At 40.1% G+C, this 26,632-nt stretch overlaps 3 protein-coding genes across 10 annotated transcripts in view; 2 read left to right on the top strand and 1 right to left on the bottom strand.

Annotated features, from left to right (window-relative positions):
• Positions 1-12,955, bottom strand: part of trip12 (thyroid hormone receptor interactor 12) — a 28,583-nt gene extending 15,628 nt beyond the window's left edge. For 3 of the 7 annotated variants that reach the window (XM_085917042.1, XM_085917041.1, XM_085917036.1), the window contains exons 1-2: positions 2,944-3,108; positions 324-470 (exon numbers count right to left, since the gene is read on the bottom strand). In XM_085917042.1, the coding sequence (XP_085773168.1) occupies positions 324-421 (98 nt within the window). In that variant the 5' untranslated portion in view covers positions 422-470; positions 2,944-3,108. Of the gene's footprint in view, positions 1-323; positions 471-1,991; positions 2,011-2,397; positions 2,560-2,824; positions 2,845-2,943; positions 3,109-12,042; positions 12,116-12,715 lie in introns of those variants that run through there. The other 4 variants (XM_085917037.1, XM_085917039.1, XM_085917038.1 and 1 more) reach the window with 4 other exon arrangements.
• On the top strand, positions 3,763-11,636 carry zbtb38 (zinc finger and BTB domain containing 38). Of its 2 annotated transcripts, XM_085917045.1 has the most exons (4): positions 3,763-3,929; positions 4,415-4,675; positions 6,252-6,567; positions 7,485-11,636. In XM_085917045.1, exon 4 carries the CDS (start codon positions 7,518-7,520, stop codon positions 10,986-10,988), a length of 3,471 nt encoding a protein of 1,156 aa, XP_085773171.1. In that variant the 5' UTR covers positions 3,763-3,929; positions 4,415-4,675; positions 6,252-6,567; positions 7,485-7,517; the 3' UTR covers positions 10,989-11,636. The 2 variants fall into 2 exon arrangements, with proteins under 2 accessions (XP_085773171.1, XP_085773170.1); XM_085917044.1 differs by lacking the exon at positions 6,252-6,567 and having other exon boundaries at positions 7,485-11,635.
• On the top strand, positions 12,781-26,602 carry rasa2 (RAS p21 protein activator 2). The gene is made up of 24 exons (XM_085917046.1): positions 12,781-13,071; positions 15,661-15,784; positions 16,438-16,541; positions 16,615-16,709; positions 17,852-17,928; positions 19,533-19,616; positions 19,714-19,786; positions 19,877-19,953; positions 20,404-20,505; positions 20,686-20,839; positions 20,962-21,110; positions 21,203-21,317; positions 21,424-21,498; positions 21,731-21,854; positions 22,172-22,278; positions 22,370-22,453; positions 22,567-22,644; positions 22,736-22,809; positions 23,058-23,164; positions 23,508-23,590; positions 23,680-23,888; positions 24,027-24,130; positions 24,270-24,450; positions 24,520-26,602. Exons 1-24 carry the CDS (start codon positions 13,014-13,016, stop codon positions 24,548-24,550), a joined length of 2,469 nt encoding a protein of 822 aa, XP_085773172.1. The 5' UTR covers positions 12,781-13,013; the 3' UTR covers positions 24,551-26,602.
• Positions 26,603-26,632: the final 30 nt, after the last annotated feature.

Here is a 26,632-nt window from a genome sequence, read left to right on the forward strand (position 1 = left end):
TAGCAAGATGGTCAACCTGTTTTTGTTTTTTTATAGGTTCTAATTTCAAAACCTAGAAAACAAAAATTATTTGTGGAGTAGAATTTTAACTAAAATTAAGTATATTTAGTGTGTATCTGAAGATGAACTAGCCAATCGTGATAAAAATGTACACGAGTAGCGCATGTACCGCCCCAGTTACTTTCAAGTGAACAAAGCAAGTCCCATCTTTCAATATATTTCCCCTTTTTGTCTCAAAACACAATAGAGGCAACTTACTGTTACCATTCACTAAATGAGAAGCTAGTTAACAAAAGTATAAAAATGTATTCAACAAAACCTACCTTCCTGCGACAGTATGGTCTTGTGGCTGGGCCGCAGCAGTGTTCCTCTGTGAACGGCGCAGTGACCCCCCTGGATTGGAATTAGGCCGGTTGGACATTGGCACCTCTCTCCTGAAGGGACATACCCTTTCTAGACACTACCATTCACTGCAATCAAAGAGAGAATTGTAAAAAAAAAAAAAAGTAACGTATAAAAATATTTTCACTGTAATATTATAATTGCTATAGATTAAGTATCAGTATTTGACAAGTATTTAGGAAATATATCATTTGACCATTAGTACAGCCTCATTTATTTCTATTCAGCAAACAAAGCAACCATGACAAGATTATCTACCTCAATGTTGTATTTTAGTCGATGATTGCATTTGATATATTTTCTTTTTAACTGAAGATTTAATTGAGCTATTGCCATGCAGGGCTCATGTGGTGAAGACATTTACATACATTGTTTCTCCTCATTGATGAATAGAAGCTCATTGATCATATGCATGTCTTTACAGAGACTGAATCACGAGTAAACTTGATTGGAATGTACATGTTAAATCATTAAAAATACCTGGACTATTACATGTCTTCAAAGAAATTTAAAAAATGATATGGTTAAATATTGCAAGTGGATGAATCAAATGCATAGCTTTCACGTGTTTCATGTTTTGAATACGGACACCGTATTATCAACAGATACAAAAACACATCTCAAAACAACTTAAACTGCCGTTTTAGACAAAGAGCACGGATATTCCAAGGGTGAAAAAAATCCTGAAATAAGAGCTCCTAAAAATACGCCATAGTAAGCTCACAAGGCCATTTTAGGCCCTCACTGACAGTGCATCCTGGTCTTTGTTTATTCGCCCATTCGGATGAACCACGCTCACCTTTTCTGTTAAGTTCTAACGTTGTCTGCGACACTAAACAAACCGGAGTTAACTCCGATGCACCAGTAATAAAACAACGGAGTCTATTCATTTCCCGAAGCCCTGATAAGAGGTCTGAATTTCTGACGTAGTTCTCTAGACGCCGACTAGCATGTTAAGCTAGTACCTTAAATTTACCACGGAAATTGCCCCTTTTTTGTACACTGCACACACGTTAAGAACCCCAACCCAAAACAGGTAAACGATTGGATGGATAGTGGCTGTTATTAGGACACGTTGTTAGTAAACGCGCACACACGACACTCAATCGGCTAAAGTATAGCAGCTAATGGAGCAATGGGTTGATTAAATGCGTAGTTGGCGTACCGGTGTGTCAATCTTTCAGGCAGAGGCTCTGAACGAAACTCACTTATCCTTTTCTTTGTTTTTCCTCGTACAATCTACTTTGTTGGTATCATTACAGGTTATTCTTAAGTACTGTCGAGACAGGAGGGCCTTTTTGACAGGATACACATTCGATCGCCAAACAATCCGGTTAGCGACATATATCAAACACGGTAGCAGCAGAGAAGGCGATTAATGACACACGGCTAGAGAACAAGCTGCAATCAAACAAGCGGCTAAATTGTTATAAATACATCGATTATCGAGACAATTCTACTCTATATGCTCTGGCTAACAACTATAACTGTCACAGGACTCTCTCACGCAAGTTCAGCTTACATGACGTACTGTTTTGTGATGATCGAACAACCACGGAAAACAGACGAATTGATATAAAATCAGTTACCAGGCATATCCAACATCTCTTCCGAAAAGTGTCGACGTTAACATAGAACTCGCAAGTAAGGCTAACTGAGGTTAGCTAGCTAAGGATCACTAATGTTTTCCGAGCTGACAGAAGGCCAACAATGTCCTACTCTCAGTGACGCCAACTCGCGTTTGTCTTTAATGTTTCAGAAGCAGACACAAGTTGACCGAACACGCGACGCGTCCGTATCGTAACTTACATATCGAACATTTAAAACTGTTGGGGTAAAAACACCGTCCAATGCAATATTTAGGCACCTTAGTCCTGACGACCAGGTTGTTAACGCATTATTCCAAGGCTAAAGCTAGCTTAGCTTGATACGATGGCAAACGCTTCCAATTTGTTTACTGGCAAACACCACAGTAGGCTGACATAGATGGCTTACCATGGCTCCGTTATCGTTTGCCACTAGCTAAGATAGTTGCTCAATGCAAAATAAAAGCCCGACTTTCGAAATCCAATGAAGTACAACGGGAGTGTCGTGAGCGGTGGTTAACACTGAACGTTGACAAACCAAACAAGAGGGTTACAGCTACCAGCTAACACTGGCACACAAGCTAATTTATATTAGCATGCCTTGTTGTTGCTAGCTTGCTTTTTTGTCAGCAAGACGAGATGTGATTCCCTGAACTGCAGATTCCCTGCACCAATCAAACGATGTATATTAGGCTGCAACTGAGTCGTACTGAATTAAGTGTACGGTCTCGTTTTCTTGGTGATATCCACCAGCACGTTCACGTAAGCTAGCAAAACGAAATGGCCTCTGATACCTTAAGACACAAAAACAGAAAAGCACAGACGGGATTCGAGACCTTAAACAAAGAGTACAGCGTTATCTCCTATCCTTTTCGTTTGTGGATATTTTCGACGGGTCTTAAGGCTGTTGGCCTAAGTGTCACTGAAAACCAAACATTTGCCTTAATGGGGTTACCTATTTCTTCCAGTGTTGTAGTTGTAACAGACAGTGCACCAGCTTCTGTTTTCTCTCTCCCTCTCTCTCTTTCGGTCCCTCTTCTAGCCCTTGCTGCTAGTTTCACATCAGCTGAGAGACCAACAACTGTGATATGCATCCGCCTGATTCATCCGCGCAGGGACTAGATTTTTCTGACGTTAGCTAAGCTTCCGGTTAGAACCGCATTAGAACGCTGTTGCTGAATTTTACTTCATCTCTTTCTAACGAAATGGCATCTATGTGATGGCGCCTACAAGAGCACATTTCATTTCTATGGCATGAGTTTTACACTGGGAGAAAAAGATGTTTCACACTGCATTCATTACATTTTGACAAGCTTTCAACACAATAAAATTATCTTTCAAGCAAAGTCTCCAATGATCTAATTATGCAGTAGTGCAGAAGTAATCCTGCAAGTTATAGACATTTGAAGGAATTGCCTTTCAAGACAATTCTCCAATGTTGTAATCATGCAGTAGTACAGAAGTAATACTGCAATTGAACGTGTTTAATATAAGATAAAAATCAAATTAGCACCAGACATTTTTTCATCTGTTTAAAATGCTGCAATGCGTTGTATGCAGACTTGATTTCGAAAAAAAAAAAAAAGAATAAAAAAAAAAGTGTGACTTCGTAACAAGGTCAATGGTCAATTGTCGCGCTTGCTTCCTGTTTATGTTTGTCAGTAAACAGCGCCTGCAATCTCTGCTGGAGAAGGTCGGTACTGCGGTCTCAACATGTTCTCCCGGACAGCCAGCAGAGGACGCAACACGGCAAAGAAAAGTGTCAGCCCGTCAGATGGTGGGAGTAGGCGGGGGATCGAGTCGGTAACGTGTGCAAAACAAGTGCTGTCATTTTGTTTCCCATTTCAGGCCTACAGACTACAACACATTTCAGACACATCAGGAAAAAGTCATACATCACCTGAAACCTGCACAGGCAAGCAGCAATATCGTAAGGCAGAGGTAGGCTTATGTCATTTTGTTTCTTTCTTCCTACATGAGACCAGTTTAACAGATGGTGCAAGAACGCATGGAAATCTAAACAGCTATGTGATCAGGTCGAGGATGTGCTTGTTTTATAACTGCCATTATGTAATCTTACACGTGATAATCAAGATGATGTCATTTTTGTTTTTACTGTATATGTAGATGTAGAAATACAAGGCAAGCACATCTTTAGTGTCAAGTTCAGCTAGCTTGCTTGCTATGTTGAATGATCTGCTATAACATGACCACACAGTATTGCTCTATTATTAGACTCTATACCCCGGATACTGCGTTCTCAGCTACCCTACTGACGACAAAAAAAATGTTAATTACATAAACAATACAGGATCAGTCTGCCACAACACTTCCTGAATACCACACAAGTAGCTAGGCCCAAGTCTGAGGCAGAATGGTGGCTGGAATGAACTGCCGCTTGTTTTGTTTTTTTCCCTCATTCCCAGCCTCGAGCTCGTCTTTGTGGGCCAGTGATGCAACGAGAGTGACGCAGCAGTGGCTGCAGCTCTTAAGGCTACTAACTATACATGGCAATGCAAGAATCATGGCTCCTGTGCTAGCGGCTTGTCCCACAGACAGCGATTAGACGACATCGAAGAAAGACGATGGTAAAGGCTTGATCCAGCACAAAGCTAGAACGAGACTTGTGGTCTCAAATGCCACGAGGATTCCCGAGGCAGCACATTCAACAACCGCTGCACCTTTGGGTAAGCAACTTGAGTGTTCTTGTTGTGGTAACATGGGAAGATCTCAGTGATGATTGTAGTGTGACACTGGTTTGTCGTTGGAGATGAAACCCAGCCGTAACTGCTTTTTTTTAAACGTGCACTGCTGCCTAGACAGTTGAATTTCAGTATCTGTTAAATACAGATCATTTTATTTGAGAATGCACGCATTGGCAGATTTGTCAGGAAACGCCCTGATTTCAAGGTCGCGCGACATTTAAGCCGATGGGAGAATCTGTCCAGACCAAAAAGTGCGCAGCAGCGTACCTTTTCTGACTCAGTCACATGAGAGGAGACTAAGTTTTTTCATTCTTAATTGGTCACTTTTTGCAGCCAGCATGACCATATTTTCTGATGTATAAACGTTTAAATCGGCATACCGTGGTTTCGTAGGATGTAAACGTAGACAGTGACTCAAGTGGTATTTGCCTAATATTTTGCTCTAACAAGAACTTTGAAGTATTTTCATTTATATCCAGAACTTTACAAAAGTCTGAGTGCATCAAAAGATTTGTTGTTTTTGATTTAATCATTTTGGAGTCTAAAAATATCACACTTAAGTGAGGGTGTTCCCTGTCGAATCTTGCCAAGCCCCAAAGGCTTCTGGCACCTTTCAGTCAAACATTGACATTCTATCATATTAAATGGTGAAGAATTAAATCATTTTATGACAGGGGGCTTTTTTTCCTCCTGCAAAGCGCATTTCCTCATGCTGATTTAGGCTTTGAGTTTGAAAGCGGCGATCATAAACAAGTACAGTCCGTTTTGGATCATGTTGTTTTTAATTTGACCTCTGGGGTTGTGAAATCCGGTAAGCGACTCACCGCGTGTGTGGCAATCAGTTCTACAAGTCAAATCAGTAGCACCGGGTAATACCAGAAAAGCGAGTAACGGTAAAGAGAAAGTGGAGCCGTTGTGACGTGAGGAGCTACCATCTGGTGAAAAAGCACAAACTTAGTCCACTGTCTGGTTAATGTAACGTACGTCTTGTGTTTGGTTAGCGTCTGTAATTTCTGAACTGTACTTCATGCAGTGAGTTTGGGTGAGTCTTTGTTTGACACGTGCTGGTTTCTTTTTATGAATAGTAGATAGCAAATGGTCAGAGTTGCGTTTAGCCATCTTGATGGAATACAATGTCATGTGACACCCCCTCCCACAAAACACTGAGGAAATAAAAGCCCCTGTTTTCCTCCTCAGAGGCTCAGAGTGCCATGGTGGGTTCAATTTGAGCCCCCTCCCCTTCGTCTGCAGTGCTGACGCATCTGCTGCTTGTGCATCAACCAACAGCCTCTATGTCGGCAGTATCAGATGTTTTACGCCAAGCATTTAGTTGCCATGCTTGTTGAAATTACCAATGAAAACATTCAGAGCTGCAGGCTGGGATAGAAATTAGGACTACTGTTGCCGCCATCTTCTCTCTCTGGTTCTGCTTTACTAACCACTGCTTCTGTGTTAGCACAGGCAAAAAAGGGCTTGTGTGATACGTTGGTAGCATATTGTTGCACCACGTGACACTGCGCATGAGATAACCATGTACATTATTATTTTTGCTTTGTAGTGGATTGCAGCTGAAAAGCTGCTGGATTCATGAGGCGTTTATGTATAGCAAAGGAGGACTCCTGCTACTGTGGCTCAGAGCTTGCATGACGTAGCACACAGCATCGCTCAGTGCAAAGAATGTGTCGCTTACCCCAGCTAGCACAAAGGCGAGCCCATCCTCCAGTATAGCTACACGCTGTGGAAAGGCAGAAGAGGGCTAGCCTGAGAAGAGAAAACCAGGACAGATCCACTTTTGGACTTGGCTACACACAAATGAAGGCAAAGGACAAGGAAGCTGGAAACATCAGCACACAGAAAGAGAGAGGAGCAAAGAGGTTTGGAAAGACTCTGCTTTTGATAGCCATGCTGTTCACTGACTTCCGTCATATTTCCGCTAAAATATGTTTTCTTGTAAAATAGGTTTGAGATGTATAGGAAAAACGCCCCCGATCATTTTCTTTGACTTGCTGAGGTTGCACGGTTAATCTTAATGTGCATTTGTTGTTGAAGCTCACGATAGAGATTTGCTTAGTTCATGTAGATGTTTTTGGCTGTTTGGTCTGAAAAGAGAGTATATAGACATTTAAAGTTTGGGGTGGGGTGGATTTTATATAATAATTATGTAATTAAATGTCATGAAAAATATTCTCCAAAGTGTTCCTGTGTAGTTAGACGTGTAATTTATCAGAGCTCTGAATGGATGTAAAAACTTGTGCTTAACCTGTGGGAGCAAAGATTTGTATCTCAATTTTTTTTTCAGAGGCCTATTGGAGAAAGTGGACAATGAGTCTGGTTATGGTTTCAAAATGGTGTCCATATTGTATTTCATGCACTACTAGAAATTTTACAATCTAATGGAACATTTTCCTTCAAGTGCTTAAATTGAAACAAATTTGAATACATGGTTTGTTCGCATAGTAACAATTTCATGCTTTGATGACTCATCTTCCATAGTAACAGTAAAAGTGTTTTTGTTTTGTTTTCTCTAGGTTACAGTCATGATTTGATCTTTTTTTTTTTATTGTTTTGGGAGTTTTTCTATTTATATATGAAAACAAATAAGTCACTTATGATGAATAGGAAAACGTAGAGCCAATATAGAGTCAATGAAGAACGTAGACCTAGTCTCACTGTCTCGTCATTACTGCCATCTAGTGTTGTGATATGCGCTAAATGTGGTCAAGGGTCTTTATGTTGTTTATTTGTAAGACTAATGTAAATTGTTGTCTCTGTTTTTTTTGGTTTTTTTTAGATGGCTGCGATTTGTTGCTTCAGTTAGAACCTGATGGATAGTTTTCACCCTCACACCGTGCTCAGCAAGCTTAATGAGCAGCGCTCACAAGGCCTTTTCTGTGATGTGACTATTGTAGTGGAGGATGTAAAGTTCCGTGCCCACAAGAACATCCTGGCAGCTTGCAGTGGCTACTTCAAGAATGCTCTGACAAATGAGACATGGAGTTCTAGCCGTGTGCTGGAACTGATGGACCTTAAGTCTGAAGTTTTTGCCTGCGTCCTCAACTTTATCTACTCGGCAAAGGTGACATCGTGTAGTGTCGAGGACAAGAAGGAGCTGATAGCGGCAGGGAAAAGACTCGGCATTCCCTTTTTAGAGAAGCTCGCAGGGCAAGAGAAACGGGACAAGAATAAAAACCAAGCAGACTCCGTTAAATCCACAGATCGGAGCACAGCTAATGTGCTTAAAAAAAACAAGGACGAGGCCAGCAGACCTGAGGAGATTGATGGTTCTAGAGGACCAAGAATCACCAATGCCTTCTCTATCACTGAAGTGTGTCCCGGGAACAATCCATTCACCCCATTGGAAGAAGGTCGGCAGTCACCAGATGAGGGGCTCCCTGCAAGTTGCCCAAAATCCTCCTGCTTCGACGGGATCAATGAGTCTCACACCTTCTTGGACCACTCGTATGCTGTGAACCAAGTACCCGAAGGAAAAGGTCAGACGAATCAATGTGATGGCAAGAAGGTGTCAGCATTAGAGCCAAAGCCAACTACTTACCGGAATTCAGGTCCACTCAAAAAGCGCCACAGGCTCAGAGGTGCTGTGTTTCGAAGTTTATTTCCAACACATACTGAACCCCACCCAGAAAAATATGATACGTTAATGACCCCAAAATTACCTGAGGGAGTGACGTCAGCACAGAATGAACAAGAAAAGACCAGCAATGCAGTCATTCCTTTTTCCACCAGCTATGTCCAAAAGGCGTCGAGTCTTTCGAGTCTTCAAGCGGAGGACAGCATCTCAATCTACGGATGTAAACGTTGTCCGGAAGTATTCACGAGTGAATATCTCTTAGCAACTCACTCCAAGGTACATAAAAAATATTCCGATAGTCCTTTGTTTTGCAAGTTTTGTGACAAAAAATTTATTCATCCAAAACGGCTGCGCAACCATGAGCAAAACTGCCTGAGGGTTGTGAGTACAAAGCCGGAACAAGATTTCAATGAGATAGTTGTCAAAGAGGGGGATCTCGATTCAGTTAGCACATTGAGCGAGGAGGCCATCAAAACACACGACCCCCTTCTTGAAGATCAATTAGAGACCCCCAAAGAAGAACATAAGAAAAAGTTAGGTGGCAGTCAGAGAAGATACAACTGTAGTGTATGTAAACGAGTGTATATAACACTTTCCAGTCTGAAGAGGCATGAAAACGTACATTCCTGGCAGAGAGCGTATCCCTGTCATTACTGTAATAAAGTGTTTGCATTGGCCGAGTACCGTACCAAACATGAAATCTGGCATACGGGCGAACGCCGCTATCAGTGTATTTTCTGCCTGGAAACTTTCATGACCTATTATATCTTAAAAAACCATCAGAAGTCTTTCCACGGGATTGATCCCTCACTAGCCATGAAGCGGAAATCTGCCAATGGCGGTCTAAAAGCCAGTGTTTACCCAATTAAGCTGTACAGGCTTCTCCCTATGAAGTTCAGGAAAAGACGATATAAGACATACAGTCAGACGTATTCGGAAGGTGACGACGCAGACTATCAGGGACAACTTGACAATAATCCTCTCGGTCCTCAGTTTGAGGGTAACAGCGTGAGCGGCTGCCCCGACGGTGGTTCGTTGCCTTTGACTTTCATGGCAACCACGACGATGGTGGCTCCTGTCATGCCCCGCATTAGTTTTGACAAGTCCTACACAATGGACCAAAGTTCGCCCCACAGAGGAAAAGACACTGAGCATAGTTCACCTTTCATTAACTTTGACTATACAGTCCCTGAATCAGATGCGGAAAGTTGCCCGACGGATAATAAAGGCAGATCTCTTGATGTCCTTAACTCGCATCACATCAGTCCAAATGTAACATTCCTAAACTCACTGAACACAGTGGAAAAGCTCAGCGAGTTATCCGCTTCTGCAAAACGAGTCGAGAAAATGACTAAGGAAATGCTTCGCTCGAATACCGAAAAAGTGAGTCACGAGAAGACGACGGGCTCCAAAACAGCAACCTACATTGCCAAGCCTGTGTGCCCGGGTCCATCTGCAGATGGTGATGCCATGCCTTTATGCCAGATAACTGTCAAAATAGGCGATGAAGCCATCATCCGCCGCAGAATCAAAGGCTCCAAGCTCTTCCCAAGAAGGAAAAAGAGAGAAATGAAGAAACTGGGTGAGATGGAGGGGCAAAGTCCACTCCATCCAGATGACAAGTTGGAAAGCTCCAGGCGCCGCTTCAGACCAGACATCTCGAGTTTATTATCTGAGACTCACGAAGATCCCAATGACTGCGACATGGCCGATGAGCTTTGGCGTCCCTACTATTCTTACAAATCAAAAAAGAAGCGAAAGAAGCTAAGATTCAAGCACAGGCGAACTTTGTATCACGAGTTCAAAGATCCCGTAAGAGCCGACGCCGGTGCCAGTGAGGCCCGATCGGACAGTTGGCAAACAGCAGACGGCATCTCAGGTGGGGGAGATGTGAAACGGAGTCTTCATAGGAGTTGTAGCCCAAGGACAACCTACAACTGTGACATTTGCGACAGCTCTTTTATCACCGAGACGGGTTTAAGAGCTCACGTTATTGGTTCTCACCCCTATTTCTGTCACACCTGTGGTAAACAAGGTCCCCCAGGCGAGACGCCTAGCGGCAATGATTACATTTGCAACAGTTGTATGGAAAAGGGCTCCTGCTTTGACAATTCAACCCGAAGCCCCAACCCGGAGAAGAAGTTCCGCTGTTCCTTCTGTCCACAGCGGTTTCTCTACCTTGCCACCAAGAGAAGCCATGAGAAAAAGCACCAGGAGACAACTGAGGAGGGTTATACCATCCAACCATCTTTGGAATACTTGGATAACAAAAAGGACTGCATCAAAACAGAAGAGGATGACAATCAAGAAAGTTCTGACACGCAATATGAGGAAGGAGGACATTTCCCCTTGAAGATACCTAAAACTGAGGATACCTCTGAGTTAATAACTCAATATCAGGACATTATGTGCGTGCGCATTAAAAGTCCGACATCGCCACAGAGCGAGACAATGTTCACTTTCACTCCGCCCTCAAAAAAGCAGAAAGTGAAACAGAAAATAAAAAAGCTAAGCAATTCACCACATTCTTTAGATCTAGCTTTAACACCTCAAGCTAGGCACAAAGACAGTTTGGAAGCAAACTGTGTAAATGATCAAGAGATGTCCTCCATACTGTCAACAAAAAATGGATCGGACTTTAAAGATAACCACATTTCAGCACACAAGCCGGAGAAAAGGATGTGTAAAGACGAACCGTTTTTCTAAATCCCTTTAACCTTGAAAACTTACAGAAGGTGAGATTCATTAAGTTCTAATCACTTCTGTGAGTAATTGTACAGTACTAAAGTTGTAATGTTTTTGCAGCAAAGCTTGACAAAATATTTCTAAAGAACACTGAATATTAATGTCTAATGTCTGCAGGAATTTTATCCTCGAGTGACTATAATGTAATTTATATAGGTTGTGAAGACCCGACACATTTTTGTTTTATTGTTTATGCATCACTTGCGAAGATCATGTGACCTGGCTGGAAGATTTAAAAATAAAAAGAGTTGTTTACAGGGAGCCAGTTGGAATAGTGTTTTTTTTGGGTTTTTTTTAAATGTTTGCTTTTCCCGAAGATAAATTGGATACATTAGGAAATTGAGGGCTATGCTTTAACTAGGTCAGAAAAGCAACAAGCTTTGTATGATTTCTTGGACTCCCGTGCTGTTATAATTGAACATAGAGGGTTGCACTTTATACTTAAACTTATGTTTCAATAATTCAATTACAAATTGATGGAATATGTCATTATTTTTCTTTTCTGACACACAGCACTTGTAAGTTGAAACGTTTGATATCTTCCTTGTATAAACCGTATGAAATTTAAATAAAATATTCATGGATCAAGCAGATACATTTTGTTGTTTGTTTGACATCATCTCTCATAGTTAAGTGAGATATTAACTGAAAGAGGAGAAATCTTTACAAAAGTAAATAATCCCCCCAATTTAAAAGTGGGACTGGAAATCAACATCTTTAATTCCCCTCATCCCTTCCACGTTGAGACAAAATCTTCAGATGTCATGACTTTTCCATTCAACGTTTTCATCTGAGCTTTGATGCAAAAGGTAAATTACTGGTATAAATACTTGTTTATTTAATCAAGAATAACAGCAACTTGGATGTGGCAGAAATTAAACTTGTTTTCTATGCGTCAAACACAGTTCTGAACACTCTTCTGACTACCCAGTACAGTGTGATTAAATCCAAAACATTAAAACTCTAGAAGAAGAAAAAAACAATACAAGTTGTGTATGCATTTGTGAAGTCTTACCAGAGTAAAAGTCTCCTCTCTCTCCACGTACTCTGTCTTGAGATGCAGAATCAAGATGTGGTTATAAATTTCCCTGTTTGTAAAAATGACAAGAACACTAGTTAATAGACAATAAAGATTTTATGACACAGACTGCTTGCATTCACAATATTTTTTGAATCTATACAACCAGGAAAGGCGAACAATTGGTAGTTTGAAAGTTACAATGGCGTACATTTCAGAAATATATGCAGCAAATATTCTATAATGTGTCTTAAACATTTAAAAGTCATAAAAAATGAAAAGGTACTTTGGATGTGTGCGGTCTGTTTGAATATAACTCATCCACCAGATGCCACTATTTTTCTGTCTTTCCCATATTTTCTACTGTATTTTAAATGAGATTCAACAGAAATTATGATTGTTGATTTGTAGCCTACATTGAAATGATGCTTTATATTTGTTCTTAAGTATGTCGTCTGACTTTCTGATCCTGCTATACATATATTATACAGTATTGACGTGAAGCATTATGATTGTTAATTGTGATTGTGGCAAATATGTGAAAATGCTCTCCATGTCCACTTAATTGCATTTATTATCCATCGAAATGTTGAAATATAACTGAACGCAAGAGTTTACATATATTGTACAGCATCTGGATATGTGTCAAGTGCAAAAAAGTGTTGGCTACCATTGATGCGACTTTCGGCTTTTCTCATCCTGGGTCGCATCTTGTCTTCAAATAACGTCAATCGCGCCTGATTTTCATGTAAAGACGTGAAGAGATGTTCATCGGATTTGTACCGGCTCCGCTTGTGGGGAAGTTCTCCTCCGAAAGACAGCAGCGAGTGTTTATGCTGTGTTAGGGAGCCTGACGTAACGCGGCAGAAGGGCTGGTTCTCTTCCCACTCTGCCTGCCTGCATTCATAAACGGATATGATAAAGCCGCGTTGAATACACCGGAGCAGCGACAACGGTCAGCTCTCAGCATGGCGGAAGAGGACGACGCAAGGATTCGAATTCTACAAAGCCTGCGTGGCAAAATATGTAAGTTTGGCCTCGGAGCTGATTCTCCCTGTAGGACCAAGTGAGTGACCGCGGGGATCGAGCTAGCAGTAGCGAGAGGCAAAGCCGAAGGGGCGCGGTGTGCTATCTTCATTCGCGGGGAAGAGACAGACTGATCATCGGCTTCTTCTGCCGGACCGGGCTGCTGTTTTTACATCAGTGAAGCGGTGGCGTGCTAGCTGCGGCTACTATCTGGCCATCATTTCATTCATGAAGCCCGATGTCGGAGCCAAAGGCAGCTGTTCAAATAGCGCATTTGAAAACGGAACTCCGCTTGCTTAAATTTGGCCTCTGCTCTTGACTTCAGGTGTTCCATTGGAGCAAAATCACATTTAGAGACAACTCTGGCTAGCCATCTTTTAAGTTACCATGGCAGTAGCTAGCGTTAGCACTCACTATTGATAATAATTAACCATATTAAAGCGATCACATTGAAAAGAAACGACTGACAGGTGGTGAGTGGGGAATCACTCAAACGACCCATTCAGATTTGTGTAGGAGTGGAGCTTACTTACGATCCTATTAGACTTGGTATGAAAACATGAACCTGATAATGAGTTTTTCGACACCCTTGTCATCATATTTTGCTGTTAACAATACAACCCGCATGTTCAAAACACCTTTCAGCGTTTTTGTAGAGATTGGAAAGGCTGACCTAATAATTAGCCTTGGCGTCAATGTACGGTGGCTGAGAAGTGGAGGCAAAATTACAAAAATGGTGGAACTGTCTATATACAAAATAGCTTTATTTTTTTTAAAACAATTAAATCATTTTATTTGTAAAATATTTTCTAAAGCAAACGTAAACTTTAATTATAAATTGACATTTTTGTATTTTTGTTTAGTGTTTTTTTCTCCATCAATATAACTGTATAACTGATTTTGGCCAAACTTGCACAACATGTAAGTTTAATTCAGATTTTTTTATTTTATTTGTTCCAGACACTATATTATTGAGTTGTTTATTTGAACACCACTTCAATTTGTTTTCAATTTCAATTGATGCAAAGTTTTACTAACTCTTAATCACAGCAGTGTGATGTGTAGGTGGACTTGACATGATTTTCTTTTAAAGGTTCAAGCTCAAAACCATAGGAGCACAACAAGAAAGCGTCAGTTTCACTACTATGAATTAATCAGCTAAGCAGAACAAAATAGAGGAACTCTAATGTCATGTAACTCACATTGCCATCTTATGAAACGGCATTCTTCCACATTGACCCATTGTTCATTTTCCTTTTTCATTCGCAATTTCTTAGTGGTTAATCATCTGTGATAGTATAAGATCAGCCATTACACTTTGCAGGGGATATTGTGAAACCAGATGCACTGCAAAATAATGAATGACTTGATGGAATAGCTTGCTGCTTTTTACAGGTTGACATATTAATGCGTTCTGATGTCAACAAGAATGCATGATAATCCAAGTTGGAATTTAGTAACCTGTTAACAATCACACCTAAAATAACCCTGAACTATTACCATATTAGCCTGTCAACTGACTGATCTAATTTGTAACTTTTCTTGATTAGGTCCACACCAGTGTTTAAGCTTAGTGCCAAGGACCAATTTAGACATCCGTTTTTGTCCCGCTAATCCATTTAGTCCAAATCTGACACGTTGTGAAGGTATTGACAGCCTTGTATCTGTTGGTCGTTGCATTTTACTACTTTCCGTTTAGTTTTTTTTTGGTATTCATTCATGACAGTATTGCAAAAAAACCTCATATCCTGTAATCTGGGTCTGTCTGCACGCAGCAGGCGCGTGCAGAAAGTGTGTGTGTTGCAAACCATTGTTACCACTCGCATCACACTGGTTTTGCAGAGAAAGACTGTGTCACACGAGTCTCAACATAATCATCTAGCAACACTCCCTGGGACTCTACACTAGGATCATTTTAGTGGACTTCAGATCCTGACTGGTTCAGGATAAACTCTCCCAGCTCAAGATGGCCAATTCCCATCTGCAGGTGGATCACAGATATCCTGATGGACCAGAATCCGTATGTGCGTTTGGGGAAGTCTGTCTCAGGGTATCAGCACCGGAGCCCCTCCTGGCTGTGTACTCCTCACCCCCCCCCCCCCACCAACTGCTGCACCTTCAGCCCCAAATCCGTTAATCTGATCAGTTTTGCCAAAGACACTGCCATCATCGGTCTTCTCTTTGATAGTCTGTTGATCATGGCCATTTTCTGATGAGATTGGGGCAGGTTAAATCACTCGCAAAAATCTTCACACTACCACGACTAATTTGTCAACATCATCTTCTCTAACCACGAGGGTTTTTTTTCCCAATTAAGAGATTGTTCATTAGTGTTGTTTGTAGCCAAGTACCGCATTCAATTTTGTCTCAGTTGCTTCAAGATGTGATTAATCAGTTCCACACATTTATTAATTTCTCAAGAGTTCAATAAATACTCATCTTCTCATACATAACCATGTTTAGTATTCAGCATAGATACATATTTTATAATTACAGTTTAATTAAGTTCAATCTCATGCAGTAATAAATAATAGAAGAAGTGAATTTGTGCTTAGGGATGCAAACAATGTGCTTCTCAATGTGATGCAGGTGAAGCTAAAAACCTGGGACCAGTATCAGGCCCAAACCGACAAAGGGATCTTTGTACCTTTTGCACCATCAGCCTGGATCAGGAGGAGGTGTTCCGAACCAAGGTGTTTGACAAAAGTGTCAGGTAAGCTAATTCAATTAGTTTTTAACCTGGATTTAAAAGCATTCACAACTGTGACTGACTTCATTTTTGCCAGCTTATTCTACATTTAATTCCAAAAATTGATTTACAGTAAAGTAATGTTGGATCTGACAGTACACATTTCATTGCATGATATGAAACTTAGGTCTTCTCTAGGTGGTGTACATCAGCTGGGGTTTTTTTCTCTTCCGATTTCCACGCTGGTTAAAAGAATTTTACACTCTCTGAGGAAGTGCGTCCTCCCACGCTCACCCCCGTGTTTCTCTCTCCACTGCCTCTGTTAAAGCAGTTAATAGTCACTCTTAAGCATCCCTCTGTGTATTTCAGTTGCTGGTCCCGATTGCATTTGGCTACTTCTTTGAATGTTCTTAAGTTTGTAGGGAAACTATCTGTATGACCATAGTCATACCCTAATGACTTAGAAGCCTGTCAAGCCAACATGCGAGATGGTGAAGTGTATGGGGGACAACGTTTGTGTTGAATAATTAATTAACTGTTGAAAATTGCTCTTCAAGTTAAAGTCAATTGAGCAACAACCATCACATTACAATTTTACTAGACATTTGTACACATTCTCTTCTTCACACCAAAGATGGACTTCGATTTCTAAATGGATTCTCTGCCTTTACCAACAGCCCTTTCTATGGTGAAGACTTCTACTTCGAGATTCCACGGCCATTTCAGTGTTTATCATTTTATGTTTATGCCAAGAGCGTTTTCCAAAGGGATTTACCAGTCGGTAAGCCATTATCGCATCTTTGCTAACTTTTTAGTGGTGCTCTAGTTAAATGCATTCTTATTTGTCTTTTCAGGTAAGGTGTCAATTCGAAAGGATGACTTGTGTAAATACAAAGGGAGGGAGCACTGGTTTAGCCTTCAGCCTGTGGACCCAAACTCGGAGGTTCAGGTAAACACAATATTCGGATGTACTGTGACTGCGTAACATTTCTAATTTCTACGTCTCATTCTAAAGCTGTTGGTAATAATTAGTGTTCTCATTCCGCGTCATTATTTTGAAACTTTGAAAAAGCCATTGTTCTAGTTTTTATGGTTTATAAGACGTGCATGCGAGCTGCTCTGTTTTATGGTATATTGTGTACATGTGTGTGTGTGTGTATATATATATATATATATATATATATATATATTTGTCAAAATGAATATTGTGGTCTGTACACCACCACTACTGTACTGCTGTTGCTATCGTGTTGACTCAAACTGCCATTAGCCCACGCCAGACTATTCTGGGTATGTGCTGCTTCACTGATTCACTCGAGCTCGACTGCAAAGGTACACTGGAAAATGATCAAGGTCTCGTTTTAATGCCTGCTCCCATTTGGATCTTCAGACATGAACTCTGGTTGCTGTGTTTGCTCAGATTGAAATATTCTAAGACTGATCATGAAAATAACGTGAGGTGCAGCTCGAGACAAATCATCTGTCACATTCACTAAAAGCAGTTATGAGTGAGTGACTTAATTGGCTTGTCATTTATTTGGTCCAATACTTCCGGAGTCCTTAACATTATATGGGCCTTAAGTTGGATTGTGCAATCAAATGACTTCACAAACGTTGCTAAATGCCGACCTGTGCGTGGGCGTCTTGTTTGTCTCTATCTCTCACTCTTTTTTTTTTTTTTTTCAACTTGTTCTCTTGCACTCTGGCACTTCCGAAAGCCTTCACCACATCCGATCTTTGTGAGTGATGACAAAATCCACAGCTGTGGTGGCTCTTATCACACACTGTACCTTCTGTGACATGAAACAGGAGGTAGTGCTGTGTTTGTTACAGGTCACTTTGTGAAGGAAACCACGACAGTTCCTAAATGAATTAGTACGAGAGAAGGCTGTAAGAATGGTATTCAGGTAGATTACTTCTTAAACAATCTGTTGTCTGTTGGGTCTAGTCAGGTGACATTTGAATAATTGTGTCCATTATTTTTCATGAACGCAAATAAAATAACGAGTACTGTGTACACTGTTCCGACACTGAATCATGGCTCGCTGATGTAACTTTTCACCAGCCACACCTTGTCCTCCTGTCGAACAGGGTAAGGTTCATCTCGAGATGAGACTGAATGAAGTGATCACAGAGAACGGCTCAGTGGGTCAGCATTTACTTGTGCAGTGAGTATTTACACTCAATACACTTGTATTTTGTTTGTGTTCCAACACTTTAACCACTTCACAAAATACTGACATTAATTTTTTTCCCAGAGGTATTTATTTCACACTTTGATTGTGGTTATAGTTTGAAGTGGTATACAATTGCATGATAGCATTGTAAACTACTGCAAATTTTAACTACTGCAATAAAAGTATTGTTAAAATAATACATCTGTCAATCAAAATTGAACATTACTGTTTTTGTTTGTATTTAGTTTCAGCTCTTGCTCAGATATCATCTTGTGCAAGTGGTCATAATGTGACTGGTTAAAAGTATTGGGAAAAAATAACTGTCTTTTTTTTTTTCCATAATTGTTCTGAACATTATGTGTTCATCTCCTTTAACTAAATTGTGCATTTTTTGAAGGAGCCACATTAAGATATTAACAGCAAGATCCACAGTTTTTCCCTTTTGCTAACATTCCTGCACAACATAGGTCCTTCCACGTAAATATACTCTTTATAATATATCTTGAATTAAACATTGGATGACATGTGAAGCCTATTTGCTAAGAGCCAACCATTCATCAAAGGATGAGTATGAGTAATGCTCAAACCTCATTTAGGCCTGACTTATCGTTTGCACTCGCCCTTTTACAATCGTTAAACAGGGTAATGAGAGGAAGTGATGGTGCCTAGGCAGGAAGCCTGCGAGCGCTGTGATTTTCTCTTGCTGTCATTCTCTCGCGCTCGCTTTGTTTGGTTAAACTGTCACCTGCTCACTGTCATCTCTTCAATGCACATGCATTGATGACAGCAGGTGTAAAATAAATACGGTTGAGCTCATAAACTGCACGCATCTGCTAGTCATGCTGTCACAGTGTGACTAATCACTCAAGATGATCACAGGAGACAGTAGTGTAGTAGTGGATGAAGAAATAGACAAAGGAGACTTGAGGGAATATTGTCATGGCGCCAAGGGACATTGTGCACAAACAACCCGGCCTTCTCTTGGCATGTCTTCTCCCTTTTGCGTGGCCTTACTTAGAGAAGGGCTGAATTCATTCTTACTCCCCAGTGACCCTTGCTTAGCAGCCACATCCTGTTTAGGGTTCCTACAGTGTCTGTTTGTTTTCACCTGAAACACCTTTGAGAAAAGTCATAGTCCCTGAGCAACACGAGTCCTACATAAGGGCAAAGTGACACACTACCACTTTATGAATGCATGCCATTTTTTTTATTATTATTCAGATTCTGGGTACGATAATGTTACAATGATCTCATAATTAGGTTACTCATTTCTAATTTAAAAAAAATATTTTAAATAAACACTGCTACGACAACAATTCTTGATACTTTCTTAGTTGATAGTGCTCTAGTTTGTGAAACCTCCATTGCTAATGTCACATTGTTTCCTTTTTCTAACTATGAAAGTGGATTTTATTGTAAATAAACGTTACTGAAGAACTACAATTTAAGACAAACACAAGTCGCCAAAGCCGTAGAGCGAGATGTGAGCTAAGTAGCTGGCAAAAGGAGGTTAATTTGTCTGTTTTCCTTTTGTGCCATATAATAACTAATAGTTGCTTACAATTAATCCTGCATTTTCTTTGTGATATCTGCAGAATAATAGAGTGCCAGGGATTGCCGCTAATCAGTGGGCAGATTTGTGACCCGTATGCCACCGTGTCACTCGTTGGACCTGCCAGGTAACATTTTTTTCAAAATATTAGTTAAAATAGATCTCGGTCTTAATGCTTTTGTCAAAATAATAAAAATATATATATATTTCACATTTCTCTTCAGGTCTGACCAAAAGAAAACCAAGGTCAAGAAGAAAACCAGCAACCCACTTTTTGAAGAGACATTCTTCTTTGAGGTACATTTGAAAGGTTTTCAAAGCCATTACAGATATACTCAAGCTTCAACTTATGCTGAATATGTTCACCAAGCACATTTCCATCTTCAGGTCACACGGTCTAGCAGCTACTCCAAAAAGTCTCACTTCCAAGTGGAGGAAGAAGACATTGAAAAGCTAGAAATCAAGTTAGTACATTTTTTATCTTATCTTTACATTTGTGTGTCCTCCCAAAATATTTTCTTTAAAGCAAATTACAAAAAGTAAACAAGAAAGTTTCCGTCAAGCATGTACTGTGCTGATAGAGAGCCTTGGTTTCTGGTTAAGGACATGTGGGGCTTCAATCAGAATGGACCTATAGCACTTGGTAAGACTAGACTAAATCAAAGGTAAACTTTCCTGCATGGAGTTACCGTTTGGATTTGAAGTGGCACTGTCGCATGGATAATTGATTGGCTTTTCTAAACCAAGACAAACAGCACTGTTGAAAAACCACCAATGAAAACAATATTTAAGTCTTTGAATTTTGAGGTTTTTGACTTGTTGGTTGTGACTTTGTGATGATTGCCCGCAAGATCTTACTTACTGTAATTGGCCTGTACAGCACACGTCAGTACTTGAATCTTGTATTTTTGCAGAGTTGATTTGTGGAATAATGAGAATCTGGCTCAAGATGTGTTCCTGGGGGAAACACGGGTACCTGTCAAGATACTGCGAAATAATCACATACACAAGGCTTGGTAAGGAAACTGGGGCACAATTCTTGTCCTATTTTATTTTGTCTGTGCTTCTCTCACTTACCTCTATGATGTATGATTATGTATGACCACATTTTAGACTTGTGAGCTTTCATTTGAATTGAAGCTTGACACTGGTTTGTACACGCATCACTACAAACAAAATATCTCTGTTTGTGTTAGGTATCTTCTTCAACCTAAAGGGAATGGTAGCAAGTCAAAATCTGATGATTTGGGATCCTTACGGTTAAAGCTGGCCTACGTTGAAGACACGGTGCTGCCATCTGCCTGCTACATACCACTTTGCAACTTGCTGCTCAAATCTCCAGATGTGAAGGTAGGAGAATGAGCAATAAGTTACTTCATTTCAAACGGTTCCCCATTTAATGTATTTTATGTACAGTTAGAGTATTTTTGCTTAGCCGGTCACCTCCTTCACTTTGTTTTCTTTCCTTTCAGCCCATCTCCGCATCATCAGCACATATCCTGGGGGACATTTGCAGAGAGCGATACGAGGCCGTTCTACCTATGGTTCGACTGCTGCTGCATCATAATCGCTTTGTGCCTTTTGTCTCTGCTGTGGCGGCATTGGAGTTGGACAACACTCAGTGAGAACTTTGCGCACAGTCATGTCACGCTGTTAACCTTGCAACAAAGCAATGTGAAGCAATTCAAACGATGATAATTCTTGTCCGTATAGGGAGGCTAACACTATCTTCCGTGGCAACTCGCTAGCAACGCGCTGCATTGATGACATGATGAAGATTGTGGGAAAGACTTACCTCGCTGTCACGCTGAAGCCTGTAATAGATGAGGTACAAGAAAATACAAAGTTGAAGTTGTCACTGAGCAGAACTGTAGTTAAAAAAACATTAACCATTTTTGTCAAACTGACTCAAATAGCTCTCTTTGTTATCACAGATCTGTGAGTCCAATAAAACTTGTGAGATTGACCCCAATAAACTAAAAGAAGCGGACAATGTGGAAGTCAACAAGGTAGATATTAACTTTTCTAATAAGATTTGTGATATTCAGGATATTTTTTTTGCAAACTGCAAGCAAGACAAACAGTAAAATAATAAGAACATATAATTCCCCTCCCTAAGCCTTTGTGTATAAAATTACAGGTTATTAATGATATTGCCTATTCTCAAAGCATTGTAACTTTTCAGTGTGGCACGAGTATACATTGCCATCATACTGTATATTAACAAAATTCTCTCTGTAGGAGAACCTACAATTTTATGTCCAGAAAGTCTTCTCGTCGATCACTCAGTCTAATGCCAACTGCCCGCCATCAATGTGTGCCGTCTTCAGGTCACTGAGACACTTAGCCTGCAAGCGTTTTCCAGGTAAATACCCTTCCGTTTTCTTAAAACCTTTCCAAACAACTCCAAAATTATTCGAGTGAAAGTAAGGCATGTGCATATTTGCCAATTGGAATCTAATTACAAAAAAATTACAATAATCAGATTTTCAGTTTCACATGTCGCTAAAATTGATTAACGTGGTAGGTTGATGATATTGGTTGCTAGTAGCAAAATAACCTCTGATCATAAAGATTACTGTGTTTAAAAATAAAAATACAGTCATAGGTTTACCTTATGAATGTAATTAGAATGATTATCCCATTATCTTGTTTTGGAAACTTGTTGTTGTTTCTTACCAGCTGACCCTCACGTCCAATACTCGGCTGTGAGCAGCTTTGTGTTCTTGCGCTTCTTTGCTGTTGCTGTTCTTTCGCCACACTCTTTTCAGCTCCGCTCCCATCATCCTGTAAGTTCACAACACCATGACTGAAAAAGACCCATCTAATGGGTGGACTAAAAGTTCTAAAGAAAAGTTTTTGTTTGGACACAAATTCTAGGATCCTGACATCTCTCGCACCCTCACTCTCATCTCAAAAACCATTCAGACTCTGGGCAGCTGGGGCAGTTTGTCAAAAAAATTGGTAAGCAGCACTGTTAACATGTAACTCTAATCAATTCATAAAGTTTGCAGCAACATTGAGGTTCTTTAAAATAAAGAAAGTCCCAATCACATTTTTTCTCTCCCCACCTTCAGTCTAGTTTCAAAGAAACATACATGTATGACTTCTTCAAATCATTCCAAGAAGATAAGTGCATTGAAAAAGTAAAAAAGGTATTTTTCTTCTATAATTAACGTCTATTTAGTTATCTCCTGTTTCTTATTAATAGTCTAAGAACTACGTTTTGTTCTCCTCTGCCTGTAGTTTCTCGATGAAATATCTTCCAATGTCAGCAAAGAGTCAAGCGGCTTGGAAGACGCAGTGGTTCTGAAGGAGGGGTGAGTGTTCTTTCTAAAACTGTGGAGCCAGGAAGTCTGACAAAGATTTTTGGAGCTAGTTTTGACTTTATTGTTAATATAAATCGTATTTCCATTACAAATTGACATTTCAAATTGTATTCTAACGTCACCTCGAGACTTTGCACATGAGTTGACTTATCCGGTGAATCTAGAAGTGTTTTCAAAGTAGAGGGAAGAAACTTATGTTGATGAATTGAAAGTGAAACGGCATGCTGGCGACTCTTTAGGGAAGTCCAGAAACGGGCCCAGGGGAGAAAACGCCTTGGCAAGAAAAACTTCAAAAAGCGATGGCTTCAAGTGACAAACAGCGAGCTTTCCTACCACAAACAAAAAGGTGAGAGAGATATAGTCTTCATCCTGAAAGCTTTACTTGAGTATGGGTGTCCAATATAACAATTTTAGTGGCGTCTCATAACAAATCATCGAGCAAATCTAAGTCAGTGAGTTGGATGGTAAATACCGTATAAAAGATACATTATAGCAATTGCGTGATCTGACTGCTGTCAATAACAAAAGGAAGGAAAAATGGCTAAAAACGATTTTGGTAAAAAAAAAAGTATTTGATCATTTCTCTTTTACTTCGATTGTGTAAACAGATGCTCAGAGCTAAAAACAAAAGTGACTTTTCCAAAGCACTGCTGTTGTATTTTCCCCTGACAGTAAATTCTGCTTCTTAGGAAAAGAAGCCGACTGTATCATCAATGTGAAAAATATCCAGGCAGTGGAGAAACTTGACGAAAGTGCCTTTAACCGTAAAAATGTAAGCCTAACAAGTGATTGTTCCCTAAAAAGATTTTTTTTTTCTCCATCGGTCTGACTTCAGAATGAAAAATGCTTCTGGTGTGTCAGATGTTTCAGGTAGTTCATGCTGAGAAGCATCTGTACGTTCAGGCAGGAAATTGCGTGGAAGCCTGTGAGTGGCTGGATGTCCTGGGCCAAGTCAGTCGCTGTAACGAGGGCCGCTTAGCCACTTTTCATCCGTCCAACTACAGCGGCGGCTCTTGGCAGTGCTGTAGAAGCCAAAATAGCAGCTCGCCAGGATGCAAGCCCTGCACCATGTGAGTGAACCACCAAGTCAACCAATCTAATGTTTTGTAGTTTACATCATTTAGATCAAAACAAACACAAAGCATCAGTGGCTCACTCTCCTCAACAAATCTCAGCACTACTCCACTTTCTTAACTCTGCTGTTTCAGCACCATGCAGGCCAACCTGCAACTGGACATCGACTGTGATCGGGAAACAGAAAGGATTTTCTCGCTCCTCTCTGCAAATGACACCAAGCTGCAAAACATGGAAGGTCAGTGTCTAAGGCTATACAAATGAAATGTAGTCTTTCTGGAGATACGTTCAGGTTATTTATTCTCATTAAAAATGCAGTGGAATGTATGATCGCCTTTTAAAAGTGGATTTCGCAACATTCTATGTACTCTTCTTAGATGCGTGTGCTAGTTTGGCGGTATACCAGGGCCCTCAGAGAGAGCAGGAGGAATTCTCTAAGTTTACTATTCAGGAACCTAAAGAGACCTTTCAGACGCTTAAACAGCTCCGAAACATCATGGTGGAGCTTCAGCGGCAGCATGAGATCCGAAATGACACTACGGCGCAGTACGGCAGTTTGTGAGTATTTGCCGCTTAGCTGCTTCTTTTCAAAAAGAAAATAAATAAACGGTGCTATTTATTTTTCAGGGACAACCCAATCGTGGGAAAAACCTCCTAGACGAGCTGTGCCTTTGCACCAGCGAGATCACACCAGTGACACAGGTTGGATGTTCTTCGGGAGTCCCAGTGAAGAAAGCCCAACTGGAAAAAAAGAAGAGCTTAGACTCCCCAGTCAGCGTTGCAGCTTTGATATCTTAAAAACGGGAAGTTAACGTGTTCATTCCTCTGCACAGAACCAGACAGACTGCCATTTTTGTTGTTATCGTCTTCATGTCCATATGCCCCCCCCCCCACCCCTCAGCTTCGTAGTTCTTTTATAAAGAGCCTCCTTCGTAGTTCACGTCCACAGCTGTGTGAGTAGGCTGCTAATTTAATTTTATTCACTCAGTTTTAGTTGAATGGCTCTGAGGATGGACCGTCTAAACACTATGATGTTTTAGCATCTTTCCACCTCTGAACAAATATGTACATTTTCCAAGGTACAGAGGGAATAGCCAATCTGCCTTTCTTTGGATGTTCTTTAGCATGACATGCTGAGGGAATGAATAATGCAAAAGCACTTTAATATTTCTCCAAATGAGAAACTAATTACTGGATACTTGGTGTATCAGCGTTCCCCATTTTGATCAGTTACATGATCCTGATTTTGTCTTTTCAACCCTGTATAGTAAAATTTATAGCTTGGTTGATTTTATATTTTTCTTGACCAAAGACAATTTCATAGCTCTGACTTGAAAACAAAATTTATGTATTTTGAATACGACTATTTTAAACGTGGAAAGAAATGTAATATCTATATATTTGTGTAATATCTTTTAATAATATATCATATATTACTTTTTTCATGACCTGTGGCAGCAAATGTTGTTTTTTTTTCAACCTGTTTGCGGCTCATATTGGTACGAGACTAGTATCTCAACAGGTGCTGTACACATGAAGGAAATCCAAACTCTGTAATGTACACATTTCTTGAGACCTCTAATGGAAGATTCTATTCATGACACTTCTGAAGCTTCACTGCCACAACATATTTTTTTTTAAAATCCACAAAGGGAAAGAAATGTCAAGCAACCAAATCCGGATATTTGAAAGCACATCATTTTTCAAAATGAATCAGTGCCAGTGAAATATATTTTTTATACATACATTCTCCTAATTCAGTTGTGTTATTGAGTCATGCCACCATATCTTATATGGCCTGAAATCTCTATATCAGCTCCCTTTCATAAAGCATCACATGAAACTTGGATTTTTATTGAAATTGTGACAATATGGAATTAACCTCCCCCCCCCCCCCTCCCTGTTGTTTTGGTAGATCTATTGGAAATCTGTTCAGTCATTTATTTTTCATGTCTTTTATATTTAATGCAAAAAGAAAATATTTTGTAAGGTCCCGTGCCCCTTTTTTATGCTATGCTATTGATGTCAAGCTGGTACAACACCCTGTTCACTCTTTTTGCAGGCTGTATTGTTTTGCAGACTGAAAGAGGGAACCAGATTCTTGAGGCAGGAACATTTCAAACTCAGACTCTATTATTGCACAATATGCTTCTGTAGTTTTAAGAAGGGACCATAATCTTATGGCTATAGTGTCCTTTATTTGTGCGCATTGGTATAATTGTATGTTTCTGTTATGTTCCTGAAAATCCATGCGGTACAGTATGATTTTATTAAAATAATGTGCCTGTCACTTTTCTGTTAAGGGCAGTCTTTTGGTAAAATACAGCAACGGGCATTTTTTTGCCATGTTCATAGCAATATTTGTAAAGTAAAAGTTGTACAAATGAACTGGGAAAAATTAATCTAGATGGGAGTTAACATCCTCATCTATTGTGTTTTAGAGAGACAAAACAAGGTCCAGTTGCATTTTGTGACAGAATCAAAAATATCTTTTAAAGCACATTGCTGTAATTTGATAAAATACTGGATATCTATGTGCCATTGTTATTTGTTGGATGTAGTTCACTTCTCATGACACAGGTCATTCCCTCTGAATGTCTCCATAAATGTCCCCTTTTTTTTTTTTTTTACACACATTTTTTTATTTTCTAAACTTGGTTCTATATGTGTCAGTTTAAACAAATGTACAATAAACATTCTGCCAAAGCTTCTCCTGCTTGTGGAACATTCCCAGACATAC

The sequence above is a fragment of the Syngnathus leptorhynchus genome, chromosome 7 (genome assembly GCF_054491065.1).
Source record: "Syngnathus leptorhynchus isolate UIUO chromosome 7, UIUO_Slep, whole genome shotgun sequence".
In the NCBI taxonomy this organism is placed as follows: Eukaryota; Metazoa; Chordata; class Actinopteri; order Syngnathiformes; family Syngnathidae; genus Syngnathus; species Syngnathus leptorhynchus.